The sequence below is a fragment of the Salvelinus fontinalis genome, chromosome 4 (assembly GCF_029448725.1).
Source record: "Salvelinus fontinalis isolate EN_2023a chromosome 4, ASM2944872v1, whole genome shotgun sequence".
Classification (NCBI taxonomy): Eukaryota; Metazoa; Chordata; class Actinopteri; order Salmoniformes; family Salmonidae; genus Salvelinus; species Salvelinus fontinalis.
The window spans coordinates 14,704,439-14,724,939 of NC_074668.1; the positions used below are offsets into that span (position 1 = coordinate 14,704,439).

The window sequence follows — 20,501 nt, forward strand, 5'->3', positions numbered from 1 at the left end:
GTCCATCATTACTTTAAGACATGAAGGTCAGTCAATCTGGAAAATGTCAAGAACTTTGAAAGTTTCTTCAAGTGGAGTTGCAAAAACCATCAAGCACTATGATGAAACTGGCTCTCATGAGGACCGCAACAGGAAAGGAAGACCCATAGTTACCTCTGCTGCAGAGGATAAGTTCAATAGAGTTACCAGCCTCAGAAATTGCAGCCCAAATAAATGTATCTTTTACATCTCAACATCAACTGCTCAGAGGAGACTGTGTGAATCAGGCCTTTGTGGTCAAATTGCTGCAAAGAAACCACTACTAAAAGGACACCAATAAGAAGAAGATATTCGCTTGGGCCAAAAAACACGAGCAATGGACATTAGACCGGTGGAAATCTGTCTTGGTCTGATGAGTCCAAATGTTTGGTTCTAACTGCTGTGACTTTGTGAGATGCAGAGTAGGTGAACGGATGATCTCTGCATGTGTGGTTCCCACCGTGAAGCATGGAGGACAAGGGTGATGTGGGGGTGCTTTGCTGGTGACACTGTCTGTGATTTATTTAGAATTCAAAGCACACTTAATCAGAATGGCTACCACAGCATTCTGCACCGATACGCCATCCCATCTGGTTTGCACTTAGCGGGACTATTATTTGTTTTACAACAGGACAATGACCCAACACACCTCCAGGCTGTGTAAGGGCTATTTGACCAAGAAGGAGAGTGATGGAGTGCTGCATCAGATGACCTGGCCTCCACAATCACCCGACCTCAACCCAATTGAGATGGTTTGGATGAGTTGGACCTCAGAGGGAAGGAAAAGCAGCCAACAAGTGTGGGAACTCCTTCAAGACTGTTGGAAAATCATTCCAGGTGAAGCTGGTTGAAAGAATGCAAAGAGTGTGCAAAGCTGTCATCAAGGCAAAGGGTGGCTACTTTGAAGAATCTCAAATATAAAAAACATTTTGATTTGTATATTTTCCGAAGGCACTGTATGCCACTTTTGAACAACACAATCATGGTGTGTTACACGTACATTGATTGATTATTATTAGGCTATTATCCATATTATTTACTACTGTGCAGCCATAGTGCATCCCGTTAAAACAGCTTACTACAGCAAACTTGAGAGCGAGCTCACAAAAGGCAAATCAGTGACTTTGAGGCAGTCCCACTGACTATCACAGCTTACAATTTAGCTTAATAGTTTATCTAAATGTCCAATGTGAAAAGCCTAGGCGTCATAACACACAAATTGCATTAGAAATGGTATCTCCATGACAATCTCTGTGTTATAAACCTCTTATAACTGGCATATTAACCACCGAATTTAGTGAGTGAGTTCATCCTTAGTGACACTGAACAGGTTTCCTATATCTCACACCTGTGCTTCCATTACACAAAAACATGAGTGCTTTCCTCCGAGTCCCTTTTTTAAATTGTCATGAATTACTTGCCTGGCTAACTACGCCACGCCCACGGACGTTAGTTTCTTCTCTGCAATGAGTCTGGATCGGAGTTCATCCCCGACAAATTCTAACCATTCTGATTGGTCCAGAAATCGATGTGTTGGGCCAGAACACATATGGGTGAAGCAGCATTTTGAAAATGTGTCATTGGCTTTGATATTATGATTGGTTAGAAATGATCCAATCGCTTATGACTTTGTGTTGTACAACAATGCTCATTTTGACATTATCACAAACGACTTCAATGATTGCAGTCTCAGAGTGATGTATGTAGCGAATCGTAGAGCAGCGGAAGAATTCCGCTTGAGTCGTCAGGCAAATTAATTACAGACATTTCTGAAAAAAGTTAAGGCCGCTTTGGTGTAGCCTACTAAATTAGGAATCTAATCTCTTTCAGCAAACCTAGGCCTATAGTCTAGGAGACCATATGATAACACCCAATTCACCTAAACATTAAATGGACATCAAGAGTCCATTTACATTTAAACCGGAGAGGGTAGGCCCACCTTCCCCTTCAAAATGTTTTAAATTGTACTGTTTTGGTCTTTGGTAGTGCATTTTACTTTTATAACATGCCAAGGGATCCTATGGCATCTGTTCCTGCTTTTATGTTGCATCTTTTGAACATCCAGTGCCAAACGTTCTTCTTAACAGGTTGCCCTGGCGATTTTGCAAACATTAGCAGTACCCTAACATTATAAGAAACAAGAATGTGGGACAGTGTATGGCTCATCAAAAAGCAGTTTTACAGTGTATACATTTTGCTCTGAATAGATAGAAAATAACCATAAAGTATACCACCTCACGGAGGGCAATCTGAGGTCAAAACGAGTCGTCTAGATGTGAGAAAAACACCTTTCCCTACTTGAACGTTCTCAATGAGCGACATAAACAAAGTGAAGCTAGCAAACCAGCACGTTTCTATTTGCTGCGCATCACAAGCGCCAAATTAGCAATCTAAGCTGTTGTCAGAAAACGATGGATAAAAACAGTGGTTAGTGATATTAGGTCATTTGCTTTACTACCTGTCGGTAGCTACCTACAGTAGCTAACGTTAGCTACTAACTAGCAAGGGAGATGCCAAGCTAACGTTCGCTAACTTAGCTAACACAGGGACTGCACATTTAGCTAATATTACAACTGGTTGTGAAACACTATTATCATGTTCTACCTATATCAAGATGCGAACGATTGCTGAATTGCAGCTGTATTAGTTCTGATATCAAGCTAACGGCTAATAGCTAGCTACTGTAGCCATAGCAGGATACTCACCATGTTGATGCAGTGGTGCTGAAAAGGACTCAACGCCGACAGCTGTCACATTAAGTTCCCCGAGTCGAAAATCGAGCGTCGCGGAGCACATAAGCCTTTTCTGAAGTTAGTAATATTTAAGAATAATGAATTTGTATATCAAACTGCTTCCCGGTTGCTGCAATTATATTTAAATGATCCATTCATTCAACCTCGGTTCCCGAGTGTTTTGAACGGTCGTCACTAGGTGACACAGCCACAAAGTAATAAACCCCGACTATTTCTACAATTTATCTTCTTAAAATGTGATCTTAACCCTTACCTTGACCAGACTGCTAATCTCAAGCCTAACTCTAAAATTAAAACCAAAAAGCAAATGGTTATTTTCATACATTTTTACGATAAAGCCAATTTAGATTTTGTGGCTGGTGTAACTAGTGGAAACCGTTTTCATTTGGAGTAGAGGTTATGATAATAGGCGTCACTGGATATGCCAGTTTACAGTATGACAGATGTGAGCGTTATTTTCCTTTAAACAAAACACTTGCGCATTGTATTTAAAACCGTATTCAAGAACAGTGAGATATTGCATACTTTCTACTGTATTGTATTGGTTTTATTACGGCATTATGGACCCTAAAACGGAAAACTTTTATTTTAGAGCTGGGAGATGGTGTTGTCAATTTAGCAACTTTGTCGCTAGATTTAGCAATTTTTCAGACGCCTCTAGCGAATTTGATTGGTTACAGTCTATAGCGAAAAATGTAGCAAATTTATAAGGCTGCCCCAGTGACTTTTGCTTGATTTAGCGACTTCCCTGTTTGTGTATGTGCCCGCTCTGCTGTGCTGCTCGCAGCTCCATCGGCTGCTGCTGAGTGTGTATGTGCATCCGTCACTTGCGCACCTTTCCCACGCTTCTCTGTCTTCTATGGAATCAATATCGTATCATATGTATTGTAACGACCCTGGGTTTATAAGCGCGGAAATCGACCCTGCCGGTCGAGCATGCTTTTGCGACATAGTCGATAGCGCGCCGGACTTCGGGCTAGAAGGTCGAGGGTTCGAGACCTGCTCCCTACTGTTTCATCACAGTATTCACAAATGTAAATCACCAATTCTGAAAAGATTTTGCATTGGTCCCCAGATCCTCAAAAGGTTCTACAGCTGCACCATCGAGAGCATCCTGATCGGTTGCATCACTGCCTGCTATGGCAACTGCTCAGTAGTTGTTTCCCTTGCACTGCAAGGGCCATGGCTTTTGTGGAGCGATGGGTAACAATGCTTCGAGGGTGACGGTTATCAATCTGTGCAGAGAATCCCTGATTCAAGCCAAGGTTGGAACGAGGAGAAGGATGGAATAAATACTGTTACAAAGTCTGATCCCATATCCCCCACATCTTCCTTCTACCTTTTGCATGCCTCTCCTGGGAAAACGATTAGAGGCCTCGGACATATTTATCTTAATGCTCATCGTGTGGCGAAATATGGAGTAATCTAGGGCTAGGGTTTCGATTATTTACGTTGGACATACTATGGTTACACATATGGTTAACATATTATGGTTACCATACTATAATTTCTGCAGCCTTGAAAGGCAGGCTGATCAACATGACCAAATGAGAGGCTGCCAGCGATTTATATAAATCGCTTTCTATGGGTATGAACCTTTTTTCTATGAATACAAATTACTTTCTATGCGTGATAACTTCTTGTCTTTTTCTTGTCCTCAAATCCCTGTCAATAGTCAGGTGACCTAAGCGCTTCCAAATATGGAGTTGCAGGTTTGCCATATCTGTCATGCTTGCGCATATCTCTCCTACGTGCAAATCTGTAAGGCAGTCATTTTACTTAAGGCCCTTGGAAATGACCTGCATATCTGCAGTTATTAAAAAAATAAAATGATAATGCAATATATCAATTTAAAAATATAACTCAAAAGATGTTTGTTTGTGGATAGTGAATTGCATTTATGGAAAGTGTTTTACATTTGTGGATTCAAATCAAACTTTATTTGTCACATGCTCTGAATACAACAAGTGTAGACTTTACCGTGAAATGCTTACTTACAAACACATAACCAAGAGTGCAGTTCAAGAAGAGTTAAGAAAATATTTACCAAGTAGATGCAACAGATGTAACTTTATGTCGTCCCCTCGCCCTGACACGGGCGCGAACCAGGGACCCTCTGCACACATCAACAACTGACACCCACGAAGCGTCGTTACCCATCGCTCCACAAAAGCCGCAGCCCTTGCAGAGCAAGGGGAAACCCTACTTAATGTCTCAGAGCAAGTGACGTAACTGATTGAAATGCTACTAGCGCGCACCCGCTAACTAGCCAGCCATTTCACATCCGTTACACTCACCCCCCTTTCAACCTCCTCTTTTTCCGCAGCAACCAGTGATCCGGGTCAACAGCATCAATGTAACAGTATAACTTTAAACGGTCCCTCGCCCCGACACGGGCGCGATCCAGGGACCCTCTGCACACATCAACAACTGACACCCACGAAGCGTCGTTACCCATCGCTCCACAAAAGCCGCGGCCCTTGCAGAGCAAGGGAAACCCTACTTAATGTCTCAGAGCAAGTGACGTAACTGATTGAAATGCTACTAGCGCGCACCCGCTAACTAGCTAGCCATTTCACATCCGTTACATAGACTATAATAAAATGTTATAATTAAAAAGTAACACAATAAGAATAACAATAATGAGGTTATATACAGGGGGCACCGGTACCGAGTCAGTGTGTGGGGGTACAGATTAGTTGAAGTAATTTGTACATGTAGGTGGGGTTAAAGTGACTATGTATAGATAATAAACAGCGAGTGGCAGCAGTGTACAAAAGGGAGGGGAAGGGTGGTCAATGTAAATTGTCCGGTGGCTCTTATGGCTTGGGGGTAGAAGCTGTTGAGGAGCCTCTTGGTCCTAGACTTGGCGCTCCGGTACCACTTGCCGTGCGGTAGCAGAGAAAACAGTCTATAACTTGGGTGACTGGAGTCTCTGACAATTTTATGGGCTTTCCTCGGAGGTCCTAGATGGCAGGAAGCCACCTGAGCCCTAGATTACTCCATATTTCGCCACACGATGAGCATTAAGATAAATATGTCCGAGGCCTCTAACCGTTTTCCCAGGAGAGGCATGCAAAAGGTAGAAGGAAGATGTGGGGGATATGGGATCAGACTTTGTAACAGTATTTATTCCACCCTTCTCCTCGCTCCAACCTTGGCTTGAATCAGGGATTCTCTGCACAGATTGATAACCGTCACCCTCGAAGCATTGTTACCCATCGCTCCACAAAAGCCACGGCCCTTGCAGTGCAAGGGAAACAACTACTTCAAGGGCTTAGAGCGAGTGATGTCACCGATTTAAACGCTATTAGCGGCCATTTCACACCGGTTACACTCAACCCCTTTGACCGCCTCCTTTTCCGCAGTGATACGGGTAAACAAATGCATCAATGGGATCAACTTTTTTCTACGACTACAAATTGCTTTCTATGAGTGAGAACTTTTTTGTCTTTATGGCAGTCATTTTACTTAAGGCCCTTGGAAATGACCTGCATATCTGCAGTTATAAAAACAATTATATCGATTTACAAATACAACTCAAAAGGTGTTTGTTTGTGGATAGTGAATTGTATTTGTGGAAAGTGATTTACATGTGTGGATTGCTGATTTACATTTGTGGATTGGTGATTTACAATTGTGAATACATTCTGCATGATACTGATCCCACATTCTCCCTGCAGCTGCAGCAGCAAATTAAGTGCATTTATTATATTGGTTCCTTGTTGTTAAATGACACCACAGCTTCCCAAGGCATAAATATGAATAATAATACTCTGTTTTGTCTTTTCTGTTTCATTATTCAATCATTTTTGTTCTCCTTCAAACATGCTAGTGTAACCGATGTGAAATGGCTAGCTAGTTAGCGGTGGTGCACGCTAATAGCGTTTCAATCGGTGACGTCACTCGCTTTGAGACCTTGAAGAAGTAGTTCCCCTTGCTCTGCAAGGGCTTTTTGTGCAGAGGTTCCCTGGTTCGCGCGAGGGGATGGACTAAAGTTATACTGTTACACTATTTAGTTTTGCTTTGGGGAATGTATCTTTCATCATGGAGTTAAGATGGGAAACTGGGATGCTAGCAAAGCCGGGAGAAGATTAGTTCTGGGACATGGATACGGAAAGTTGGATTTCAGAGAGGGAAGAATGAAAAAGAGGAAGAAGAGAGTGAGGAAAGCAGAGGTTGAGTTAGAATCTGGTGGGGATGATGATAGCGGGGGAGCTGGTGTGTCGAAGAAGAATGAGGTTAAGTACAAACATAGAGAGCCGTGTGCCAAACCCGAGTTCTGGAGGTGAAATGGAATTAAGGGACATTTAAGTGAGGTGGAAGGTGTGGTGAGGAGCTTGGAGCCCGAGCCTTGCATCGATAGACATAGTTATGATAAAGATGAGTTTGGTCCAGTGGGAATGAGATTATTGGAGAAAGTGGATCCAGACCTTTTGGCTGATCCATATGTGGCATCAGGTTGGGTGGAAAAGATGTTGGGCGCTGTTGAGTTGGTAAAGGTAACCCACGGAAGGAGTGTTGTATGGCGTTGAAGCTCGTTTGGAGGTTTGTTAGCACAGTGTCCAAGGAAGGGCCAGATGTGTACAGAATGGTGTCGTCTGCTTAGAGGTGGATCAGAGAATCACCAGCAGCAAGATCGACATCAATGATATATACAGAGAAAAGTGTCGGCCTGAGAATTGAACCCTGTGGCACCCCCATAGAGACTACCAGAGGTCCGGACAACAGGCCCTCCGATTTGGCACACTGAACTCTATCTGAGAAGTAGTTGGTGAACCAGGCGAGGCAGTCATTTGATAAACCAAGGCTATTGAGTCTGCCGATAAGAATGCGGTGATTGACAGAGTCGAAAGCCTTGGCCAGGTCGATGAAGACAGCTGCACAGTACTGACTTTTATCGATGGCATTTATGATATTGTTTAGGACCTTGAGCGTGGCTGAGGTGCACCCATGACCAGCTCGGAAACCGGATTGCATAGTAGTTAAGGTACGGTGGGATTCGAAGTGGTCGGTGATCTGTTTATTAGCTTGGCTTTCAAAGATTTTATAAAGGCAGGGCAGGTTGGATATAAGTCTATAACAGTTTGGGTCTAGAGTGTCTCCTTCTTTGAAGAGGGGGATGACCGCGGCAGCTTTCCAATCTTAGCAAGGTGGAAAGCATGGCCAGCTGTGGAAAAATGCTTATTGAAATGATTGATTATCGTAGATTTATCGGTGGTGACAGTGTTTCCTATCCTCAGTGCAGTGGGCAGCTGGGAGGAGGTGCTCTTATTCTATATGGACTTTACAGTGTCCCAAAACTTTTGGGAATTAGTGCTACAGGAAGCAAATTTCTGTTTGAAAAAGCTAGCCTAATTCATTTGGGGGCAGTAATGCAACATATTGGATGCCATCCGCCGTTAAACCCCACCAAAGAAGAAGAAGAAGAAGCTCTTTTCACAGGTCTGTCAACAGTTAAGAAACCCAGTAGGATTGACGTGTTATAACTACAGTTGTAGAATGTGCAGTGTTTTTGTACAATTTTGTTCATGAGGTGAACATTGTCTGGTATTTGCCAATTACAGATGTGAAATTGTCTTATGCGCTACAGTGGGTTGTACCGTATTCTGTGGCCTGATGGACTATGGATGCAACATTTCAATCAATGGTTGGAAAGAAAACCAGAGTATTCATATCGATTCTGTAGTACGCGTGACCTGATATTGGGTATTCTACTGTACCACCTCATAAGTTAGCCTATTAGTTCTGATATTTTATTTGAGCTAATATGATGGCATAGCCATTGTAAACACTAGGTCTAAGTCATTCTAAGACAAGTGGTGCCCGTAGTACAATTAAAATTAGAATAGTAATTTCATAGGATCTCTATGGTGGTGCCACAGTACAGATTACATAAAACATGACTGTTCAATTCATTTATTCATCTTGAGCTAATTGAGCCATTTAACAGACTGCTAAACTCACCCCCTTGCACATTTTCCTTCTCTCACAGCCACCCCAGCAAACTGCGGATCCCAACTGTGTTATCCGGGTCACGGCAACCTTATACCAATGTAGCTACTTTCCATGTCTGCCCTGAACTGGGCTTGAACCAGGTACTCTCTCTGCACACATCACTCGCAATCCAACACCAACCATTGTAGCTGGAAGATCAAGAGAATAATGTGGTCTGGCACTCTGTGGGAGACAGTTGACTTTTATAATGGGAGGTGACTTCACTAGCCAGTGGCTCTGCTTCCAATTCATCACAGCTAACTACCTAGACATTTTAGATCAGCTACACTTTCACCAGTGTCAACACTATGCTGGTATAGCGTAAGCTTTGACTTTGATTCTGAATGTCCGCAGAAATGGTTGCCATAACAAGTCATTGTTACTACAAGGCTATTCTTAAACAATGTTTTTAGCAACCACATTGTCCACTCCACATTGTGTTTACCTTTCACCACTTGTTGAGTTGTGCATAGCTATGGTGAGTCTTTCCATTGTCCCTTGGTTGTGAAGGATATACGTAGATGCTAATTGGTCTATAAATAGTTGGACAGGTTGAATGCCCCCCCCTCTGTTTATATGATACTGCATCAAATCAAATTTTATTTGTCATATGTGCTGAATACAACAGGTGTAGTACAATGAAATGCTTACTTACAAGCCATTAACCAACAATGCAGTTTTAAGAAAAATAAGAAATTAAGTAACAAATAATTAAAGAGCGGCAGTAAAATAACAATAGCGAGGCTATATACAAGGGGTACCAGTACAGAGTCAATGTGCGGGGGCACCGGTCAGTCGAGGTAATGGAGGTAAAATATACATGTGGGTAGAGTTGTTAAAGTGACTTATACATAGATAATAACAGAGAGTAGCAGCAGCGTAAAAGAGGAGAGGCAATGCAAGTAGCCTGGGTAGCCATTGGATTAGATGTTCAGTAGTCTTATGGATTGGGGTAGAAGCTGTTTAGAAGCCTCTTGGACTTAGACTTGGCACTCTGGTACCACTTACCATGCGGTAGCAGAGAGAACAGTCTATGACAATTTTTTTGTGCCATCCTCTGACACTGCCTGGTATAGAGGTCCTGGATGGCAGGAAACTTAGCCCCAATGATGTACTGTGTTGTATGCACTACCCTCTGTAAAACCTTGCAGTCGGAGGCCGAGTAGTTGCCATACCAGGAAGTGATTCAACCAGTCAGGATGCTCTCGATGTTGCAGCTGTAGAACCTTTTGAGGATCTGAGGACCTATGCCAAATCTTTTCAGTCTCCTGAGGGGGAATAGGTTTTGTCGTGCCCTTTCACAACTGTCTTAGTGTGTTTGGACCATGTTAATTTGTTGGTGATGGGGACACCAAGGAACTTGAAGCTTTCAACCTGCTCCACTAGCCCCGTCGATGAGAATGGGGGCGTGCTCGGTCCTCTTTTTCCTGTAGTCCACAATCATCTCCTTAGTCTTGATCACGTTGAGGGAGAGGTTGTTGTCCTGGCACCACACGGCCAGTTCTCTGACCTCCTCCCTGTATGCTGTCTCATTGTTGTTGGTGATCAGGCCTGTTGTATCATCGGCAAACTTAATGATGGTGTTGGAGTTGTGCCTGGCCGTGCAGTCATGAGTGAACAGGGGGTACAGGAATGGACTTAGCACACACCCCTGAGGGGCCCCCGTGTTAAGGATCAGCGTGGCGGATGTGTTGTTACCTTCCCTTACCACCTGGGGGCGGCCCGTCAGGAAGTCTAGGATCCAGTTGCAGAGGGAGGTGTTTAATCCCATGGTCCTTATCTTAGTATTGAGCTTTGAGGGAACTATGGTGTTGAAAGCTGAGCTGGAGTCAATGAATAGCATTCTCGCATAGGTGTTCCTTTTGTACAGGTGTGAAAGGGCAGTGTGAAGTGCAATAGAGATTGCATCATCTGTGGATCTGTTGGGGCGGTATGCCAATTGGAGTGGGTCTAGGGTTTCTGGGATAAGGGTGTTGATGTGTGCCATGACCAGCCTTTCAAAGACCTTCATGGCTACAGATGTGAGTGCTACGGGTTGGTAGTCATTTAGGCAGGTTACCTTAGTGTTCTTGGGCACAGGGACTATGGTGGTCTGCTTGAAACATGTTGGTATTACGGACTCAGACTGGGAGAGGTGCTATATACAGTATATAAAAGTATGTGTACAACCCTTCAAGTTAGTGGATTCAGCTATTTCAGCCACACCCGTTGCTGACAGGTGTATACAATCGAGTACACAGTCATGCAATCTCCATGGACAAACATTGTCAGTAGAATGGCCTTATTGAAGAGCTCAGTGACTTTCAGCGTGGCACCATCATAGGTTGTCACCTTTCCAACAAGTCAGTTTGTCAAATTTTTGCCCTGCTAAAGCTGCCCCGGTCAACTGTAAGGGTTGTTATTGTGAAGTGTAAATGTGTAGCAGTAACAAATGCTCAGCCACAAAGTGGTAGGCCACACAAGCTCACAGAATGGGACCGGCGAGTGCTGAAGCGCATAGCGTCAGCACAGGAACTGTTCGTCGGGAGCTTCATGAAAGGGGTTTCCATTACCGAGCAGCCGCACACACAAGCCTAAGATCACCATGCGCAATGCCAAGCGTTGGCTGGAGTGGTGTAAAGCTCGCCGCCATTGGACAAGAATCACACTTCACCATCTAGCTGTCCAACGGACACATCTGGGTTTGACGGATGGCAGGAGAACTCTACCTGCCTGAATGCATAGTGCCAACTGTAAAGTTTGGTGGAGGGGGAATATTGGTCTGGGGCTGTTTTTCATGGTTCAGGCTAGGCCTCACTAATGCTCTTGTGACTGAATGAAAGAAAGTCCCTGCAGCAATGTTCCAACATCTAGTGGAAAGCCTTCCCAGAAGAGTGGAGGCTGTTGTAGCAGCAAAGGGGTGACCAACTCCATATTAATGCCCATGATTTTGGTATGAGTGTTCGACGAGCAGGTGTCTACATACTTTTGGTCATGTAGTGTACATCAGAGATTGGCCTAGTGTTGGAAGTATCCATTAGGGTAAATTGTGTTTTTGTATTTCTGAATCGTAGGTCATTTGACTTAGAAATGGCCTTTATCAGCAGTGTAAATAGGACAACAATAGCCTATGGTCAATTAGCATATGTATGCTACACAGTGTTCAAGATAACAACAATAAGAAGTATTCAAATCTTACCTTGGGAGTCCAAAGTGCTGCTGGTTTTCTGTTTTACCTGATTAATAATCGCCCACCCGGTGTACCAGGTCTAAATCCGTTCGCAACACAAATACAATACTGCATGTTTCCACCTGTCAAGAGGATTTATTTCAGATATGAGGTAGGGGAAGACAGGATAAAACCTAGTACAAGACGGTACTTAGTCTGATTAATCAGGCTGTAATACACAATTAATTGGTATATACAGCCTGAAACTAACAAATTCAAAATCATGTAAATGTTCTGTACAAACCAGAATGTTGAATACAATTACATTTGAACTTACTCTACCGCTTGTCCGTGGTGTTGGTCCTTCAGATGGTTGAAATTTGAGACAAAATAACCACGCAAAAGTATTGTCTGACTTTTTAGAGCGTCAGTACTGAAGTTGTTTCTACCCCTGGCACATGTGCAAAACCCTGTAAACACCTGCTTACTTCAGTTATTATGCATGCATTGTTGCATACCCATGCTTGCTCATGACCGAAGGCACGTGCACAAGACGAAGTACATACACACAATTGCGCATGTGCCAGGGGATAGAAATATCAACCGGTACAGTAAGTTAAAATGTAATTTCATTAAACATTCTGGCTTGTAAAGAACATTTGCACAATTTTGCATTCATTCGTTTCAGGCTGTATTTACCAACTAATTGTGTATTGCAGCCTGATTAATCAGAAAATGAGGTACGGTAAGTTATCCTAAACAATCTGGCATCCTGTCGCTAAAATATGGATTGATACACTGTGGCCTACAATCATTGCGTATTGAGTTATCGACAAGTCTACATTTGTTTCTAAACTTCGCAATCTAAAAGCAATCTAAATATCTGTAGTGATTAATTGTAGGCCGCCTCTGCAGTCACAAAAATGACTTGTGTCATGCTTACCATTGATATGACAGGGTGGGGGATGGGGAGGAAGCATTGGGTGTGAGAATGTGCATCTGCATGGGTGTGTGCAGCCAGCTCGAGGGCACGCGCACGCCTGTGTATGTATTTGCACATGCGCATGTGTCCAGAGCCAGCCCAGAGCCCTCCTCTCTCATTGCAGGGATCCCTACCCACATGATGCATCACTCCAGCCCCCAGTGGCATACAGATGTAAGTGCTCATACACAAACACACACACACAGGAGGAGTGCGTTTCGCTTCTCTCAATCTGAAAGATCGCTCATCGCCCCGTGAGGGCTTCAGGCCTGAAGTGAGCTCACAGAGAAGCAATTCATTGTGGAAATATTGTGATATGCATTCACCACAAGTGCTGTGTACATATTTCATATATACGGTAGGGCATGGTTATTCAAAATGTAATACTTTTCTGACTGTATAGATGTAGGATCGTAATTTGATCGTTCTTTTGTTACTGATGATCTTCTTGCACCGCAGGAAATGCGGATGAACTCCAAACCCACACTAACACAGGGTTATATTAACAGTATTGCACTTTTCATGTAGCCTACTTTTGGCCAGCTAATAGCCTAACCGCTAATCAAGCAACATTATGGAATAAACGTTAAAATCCTGTTGCTCAAGGATTCTTTTTCTGTGACAAAATAGGTCAAATTGAGATCCTACATCTGTATATACTGTGACATGGTGACTCCGTACATTTTACATTTTACATTCGTACTAAAAAGCCATGCTCTGTATTGTATTGTGTCCATATTGTAAGTGCCCATACATGCTCTATCATTGTTATAAACATGGACCATATTCTCTCTGGAGCAGAGAAGTTCTGTTCTGGAACTCAAATCTCAACTGTAATTTTATTTTTGTCTGAAGCATATTAGTCAGCATCCAGTGTGTGCTGTTGAGTTTCAACCCTGATTCTAATCCATGTGTCATCTCCTCAGTGTCTCCTGCTCTGTTGAGGTCCCCCTCATGAGCCCTGCCAGATGAATAAAGATAATAGAAATATTACAGTAGAACCTCTGCATATTCAATCCAACACACACATTGCACAATGTCACACTTCATTTTTAATGGCAGGGCTTTTTTCGTTAATCAAATAACAGTTTGAAAAGCACTCTATTGATCTCAGCAATATACTAGCTTGGAGTTGAAGAAAATCGAACAAAAAACCCCGTCAACTGCTCACCGACGGCACTGAAAACGGTTTGTCTGGTGTAGCGCCTCCTTCCCCATTCCATCTAATCTACAAGAATGCAAATGACATGCAAATGAAAATACTACTGAATAATTTATGCATTGTGTTGCTTAACGCAAACCAAGAGCTTTTGACTTAAACAGAATAATATAGTAGTGCTGCATACATTTGATTTGCCATAGCAGTGCAGCACACACACACACACACACACACACACACACACACACACACACACACGGTTCTGCTTGACAATATGGCAGAAGCTGCACATGCAGAAATGTACTCTACATGTATTTTAGTAAGATAGTAAATCCATCCTTCTAAATTATATTATTGTGTGACAGGCTGGGTTGTTTCTGTGCTGTGATCAACCAGACCTCCACCTCTACCATACCTGAATGTTAGTAGGACTACTGTAGTGTATACCAGTGAGCTCATATACAGGCCCTTCGTCTCTTTACTTTTCTTGCTGAACATTTAACTGTATTTCAAACCCATTGTCGTTGCTTGGAGATGGATGGAATGTTGCTGGGTTCTTGTTTTGACTGTTATGTACCAAATGTTTTCTCACAAATGTTTTGTGAAATGTTCTGAAGCTATAGGTTAGACATCATTAGCTAATTGTAGCAATTGAAACATATGGGTTATTTTGATATTATGAGCTGCTACTATTACTGTTATTTTGTTTTGATCTATTTGTTAATTTTCTTACTTTTTAACCTCATTGTTGGGAAAGGGCTCGTAAAATAAGCATTTCACAGTAAAGTCTACACTTGTTGTATTCGGCACATGTGACAAATAACATTTTATTTTATTTAAATGTTTATTTTATTTAGATTTGCTGCTATTTTAATATGTGAATATGTAAATGTGCCTTCTTACCCCTGTTGACTTTAGATCATACAACACAGCAACATGGACCTTCCAATGCCTTTCCTTGGACCAAATGAGATTCTCAATTGGATGCATCTGTCCACTCCTCGACTCCTCTGTCCTCCAGTGGTCGCCATAAGTTAGTAGGAGAACGGAGGAGTTTGCTACTCTCCTCGATAGCCTCCTCCGGTGGAGGATGCACAAGCGTATCCTAGCGCGGAAGAGATTTGAAATCAGCTGGATTGTTTTTAGTTTTTTGGGGGGGTGATTCTGTAAGACTCCTTTTTATATGACTGAATTCTTTCAACGGGTGCTTTGAGGGGCCACCCGAAAGGGCCTGAAAAGGGGGAGGGCTAGGCCTGAGTGGGCTCTATGAGGGGTCCATTGGGTCAGAGCGACCCCGTGCTAGGATACACCCACACCTTTCACTCCCCTCACCTCCCCTCTCGCCTGCAGAACCACCTTCTAAAGTATCTGTCTAATGGAAGGGGAGGTGCCAGTGTGCTTGGAGCGAGGTCAGCCACCTTGTGTCCCTCTTTGACTGTTGTCTACCCACTCCAAAATGTGCAGGGTAAAACAACAACGGCTCGCTTTTACCAAGCAACATTTTCTAAAGATAAATAGTTATGAAATTAGCAGCCCAGACTCTAGTGTGCAGCCAACAGTCATTTTATGCTATTTTGAAGACAGAATTCTACAATAATATAAATATAGCCTAATATAGGTAGGCCCTAATTGTAATGACAATGATTGGTGTGCTTGCGATTGACAGAGAAAGAGAGGGGGGGCAGGGAGGGAGGGGGGAGGGACGGTGGAAAAAGGTTGGGAGGGAGACAGACTTCATTATAATCAGATAGTTACGCCAGTGGAATTAGAAGTGTCCTTATTTTCTCAGGCGGCAGTCAGAGTGTGGGGACGTTGAAGTGATTCTTAAACCTTGGATAGAGCAGACTCTCTCTGGGCTGACTATGGGGAGCGGCTGTAGCTCGTTGTAAAACAACAGGATTTGGAGGTGAAAGCCTGTCCTCTCAGCGACCTGGGAGCGCTGGGTCGCACGGTTCCCCAGGTTCTGGGCACTCATTTGCATTGATGAGGTTTTTCAACAGCCAGCGAGACAGGCATCCCTCTCACCAAACCCTCTGGCCTCACTGGTTGGAATTTAAGCTGCGTTTATACAGGTAGCCCAATTCTGATCTTTTTTTTCACTAATTGGTCTTTTAACCTGAAATATCAGAATTGGGCTGCCTGTGTAAATGCAGCCTTACACAACCACCCACATGCCAATTAATTCCATATTTATTTCTACAATTCAATTTTTTTTTAATCCAATGTAATAGTATAACCTCTGTGCTGTTTTGTAAATAGAAACAACATTTATGTACAGTGTCCATATGTCTTACATGTACGAATAGGCCTATTCAAATATAGTAAACCATGAATTGTGTTATTAATGGATTTATGATAATACCTGACAACTTAATTCACTTCACTTGGCACTGATTGTATAAGGAGGAGTAAGTGCATGAGATGTGTGTCTGGTGTATGTCTGGTGTGTATCTGCTGTGTGTCTGGCATGTGTCTGGTGTGTGTGTGTGTGTGTGTGTGTGTGTGTGTGTGTGTGTGTGTGTGTGTGTGTGTGTGTGTGTGTGTGTGTGTGTGTGTGTGTGTGTGTGTGTGTGTGTGTGTGTGTACATTTGTCAAGTGTCTTGCCAGTCAAATGAATTAGTTAAATATAAATTATAGATTACATTTATGGCCTGCTTTAAAGTAGGTTATTCATTTTAGATAGGCTATTTTATCAAGATAAATGTTTCATAATGTCAATGTGAAAAGACGCACAATTTTGCGTTAGGCTTAAATAATACGGGGCATTTGGTTTTCCACAACAGTCAATATTTCCATTGCTCTCAATGAAAACAAATAATAAGCAATATGATATGTTTTTTAAAATATATAGGCCTATAAAAAACACCCACATATATATATAGAGAGAGACCTATTTATTTTATAGGCTAATTATGAAATAGACTAAATGTTTAATGTATTTGAATAAATGTGATGCTCTTTTGCATGTGATAGTCTATAGCAGCCTAATAGGAAAGTTATTTCAACCGGCAGTTTATTGAGACCCGAATCCATTCTAACAATATGTTTCTGTCTTACAGACGTTGACCTTGGGTTTAAGGGTGTTTGACCATCATTTGACATTTGACCTCGATATGTTACCTTATCAACCCCTGCTTGTTAACTGCTATTGATCACCTCTCCCCGGAGACATAGCGGTACAGAAATATAAAGAAAATAAATCAATATGATAGGCCTAAATGTTACTCTTGATTCGTGTCTCTTTCAAATAATATCCTACAACGATTTCCTCAATACTTGAATATTCACTGGATATTTCTGTTTTTTAAAGGTAAGAAATATCTAGCATATTGTTTCTATTCCACAACAAAAATTAAATACTTAATTGTATAAATTAATACTCCCTCTCCCCTCTCTTCCCGGCCCATGGTAAGCATTTTCTTCCTCAGTCAACGGCAGGCCAAATCAACCTGGAACAATAATGAAATATTGATTTACAGTATTTTGTGTTCATTATGGATATAAATTATCGTGCTTTGTTGCTCATGCGATTTGGGAAATGTGATCATTTAAAAACTAGTTTTGAGGTATAGGATGTCAATCATTTGTAGAGAATATATTACAGGACCATGCAGTAAATCTTACAGTATATAAACTAATGAAAAATTAGACTTCAAATCCTCATCAATAATGATACATGTTTTTGGACACGATGGAACAAATTACTATACTCTACACTTTAAAAATCAAATGTCAAATTCACGAAAATGTGTCATTAAGCTGATAATGTATGCACAGTATCATAAACTTCATTAAGCTGATAATGTATGCACAGCATCATAAACTTCATTAAGCTGATAATGTATGCACAGTATCATAAACTTCATTAAGCTGATAATGTATGCACAGTATCATAAACTTCATTAAGCTGATAATGTATGCACAGCATCATAAACTTCATTAAGCTGATAATGTATGCACAGTATCATAAACTTCATTAAGCTGATAATGTATGCACAGTATCATAAACTTCATTAAGCTGATAATGTATGCACAGCATCATAAACTTTGACAATAAATGAGGATGATGCTGATTGAAGCATGCACAATAACAGGCTTATATTGCAGGTTATATATTGATGCACTGAGGCACAGTTTTAGAAGAAGAAGAAAAACAGTAAAGCGGGGATAAAAGTGCATTATGTAATAACATAGTAACAACGATTTATTAGTATTATTATTAAGCTAAATTTCTCCAGTTGTAAGATGATAAGATAGTGATCATTTGATGTATCTGCTCATCAATTTTGCAAATGAACACACACACATGACCGCACACATCCATAAAAAAGAAAATGTTCCCGTTTGTGCAGGGGAGAGAAGGGGGAAAGGCACACAGTGGAATGATGACTCCAGAAAGTTCTCAGGGAAGTGCTTGTGTCTGGCCGTGAAGAAGGCGACTGATTTGGGATTGGGCGTTAGCATAACAAAGGGCCAGAGCCTGTGAACTTGGGACACCTTTCGACCCCGGTGCTGTTGGGATGAATAGCCCCCAGGCCTCCCCATAGAGCGCCCCCACGGCTCGCCTGTTCCTGGCTAAATTGTTAATCAGGGTAATTTAATATAGTTTTCAATATGCCTCATCTCTCATCGGGAAAGCATTCACAGGTCCCTCGCACTCCTGCCACAAAAAAAGCCCCCCCTATTCACCCGAGCAAGACGGGCAGCTGCAAGACTTCTAGCTCCCTGAATTGAAATGTTAAAACATCAACAACAAGGAGGCCTGAGAGCCTGTATGTGTGTGTGTGTGCGTGTGTGTGTGTGTGGTGAGGAGGGGTGATGGGAGGAGTGCTTGTTTGAACTGGTCCTCTGTCTGTCCTCCAAACTTGAACGTGAACAGCCATTCATCCATGTCTAAACAAACACATACAGCCTTAACTTGCCTGAGGACAAATGGCAGTGGCAATAGTAGCTGAAATCATTTGTGAAAAGGTTTGCTTATGAAATTTACGTTTTGATATTAGATTGTGTGCCGTACAATATCATGTCAGCAATTTGGTGGAGAATGTCACTTTAGTAAATACAATACCAATTGTCACACAAATATTTGAACTGAGTAATTATTGTCACTTTATCGTTGTGTAACATAAACGTATGAAATACAATGCTTTTATCAATGTGACCATTATCATATAGTATTTATTCAGTCTAGAGTTCAAGTCAAGTTCTGCCTTCTGCATTAGTCTTTCGGTTCTACTGTGCCAAATCAGGTAAGCTGCACGTGATGATACCAATGCATAAACTACCAAATAATAGTCCTTAATCTGAATGACTGTTCATCGCCTTCCCAGTGTGTTCAGAGGCTGTGCACAGGAGGAAATCACTTCAACCCTGCTACGGCAGAACCTCCATGATAGGTTGGGGCTGAACCCTTTTCCTCTTCATCTGCAGCAGATGAGGCAGCACCATGGCTGTCTGCACTGACATGACACATACTGTAATCCCAGGCCGTAGTTCAGCCTGGCCCAGAGTGATGTCATCTCTCTGCGCAATAACTCTGTGTGTCGTCCGGGTGATGTCACCGCTGGGCTGATGTGTTTTGTGGCTATGGTGAGTCACTGGACCGCTGGCTACTGTGTTTGACTGACTACGAGGAGAGGAGAGACCCAGGGCCCGCTCTTGACTCTGGCTTCTATAAATACTACAGTAATCATGGATGACTCAAGCCCTCCCTTGACTCTGTTTGTGTGGAGGAAGGGAAGTGGATGGCGCAAGACTGTGACACGACACAGGCTCTTTTCTGACTAGATAGGTTTATGTGCGTGTGTGCGTGTGTGTGTCATGTTCAATTATAATTTACATTAGCTTTAGACATTAGTTTTAGAGTGGTATGTCCACTCTTTCTGCACCTGGCTGTCACAGTCAGGTATCCAAGTCTCCATGACTTCCACCCTCCCTCTATACCACAGCCTTCCTGCAAGAACACATGCTCCTCTCTACAATAAGTCTGAATATGTTGGCCAGGTGCATTTTGTAAATGTTTCTGCCATTGCTGTAGTCTTCCTTTGGTTACCAGCAGATGTAGAAAAGAGACATGCTTGGTGTGGCTATGGGTGCATTAGCTAGATGTAGACGAGTAATGCATGACTGTGGGTGGAAAGAGGACCTTTGTAGGGAGTGTTCTGTAATGTGACTGTTCAGAAAGACGGGTCAGCCAGTTAGAGGAGGGGTTGATGGAAGGCGTGACAACATGGAGTCTTGTATCTATATGCAGGAGATTTGTCCAACATTTAGACCTCTTACCAATATGTTCATGTTTATAAGGTAAACTGTTGTCCTCTGTGCTTCCAGAGTGGCCTTTTGAAGATGAGTAAACAGATACAGTGAATTCGGGAAATGTACAGATGTATTTTTTTACGTTACAGCCTTATTTTAAAATGGATTAAAGAAATAAATCCTCATCAA

General features: G+C 42.3%; 1 protein-coding gene and 1 long non-coding RNA gene across 2 annotated transcripts in view; one reads left to right on the forward strand and one right to left on the reverse strand.

Moving 5' to 3' along the window:
- LOC129853137 (transmembrane protein 161B-like) overlaps positions 1 to 2,813 on the reverse strand; it is a 43,003-nt gene extending 40,190 nt beyond the window's left edge. Inside the window, exon 1 of the mRNA XM_055918864.1 lies at positions 2,724 to 2,813. Within this exon, the coding sequence (XP_055774839.1) occupies positions 2,724 to 2,726 (3 nt within the window). The 5' untranslated portion in view covers positions 2,727 to 2,813. The remainder of the gene's footprint in view (positions 1 to 2,723) is intronic.
- LOC129853139 (uncharacterized) lies at positions 2,739 to 15,730 on the forward strand. Its single transcript, XR_008759084.1, has 3 exons — positions 2,739 to 2,828; positions 8,767 to 8,869; positions 14,976 to 15,730. It is a non-coding gene; the product is annotated as an uncharacterized LOC129853139 (long non-coding RNA).
- Positions 15,731 to 20,501: the final 4,771 nt, after the last annotated feature.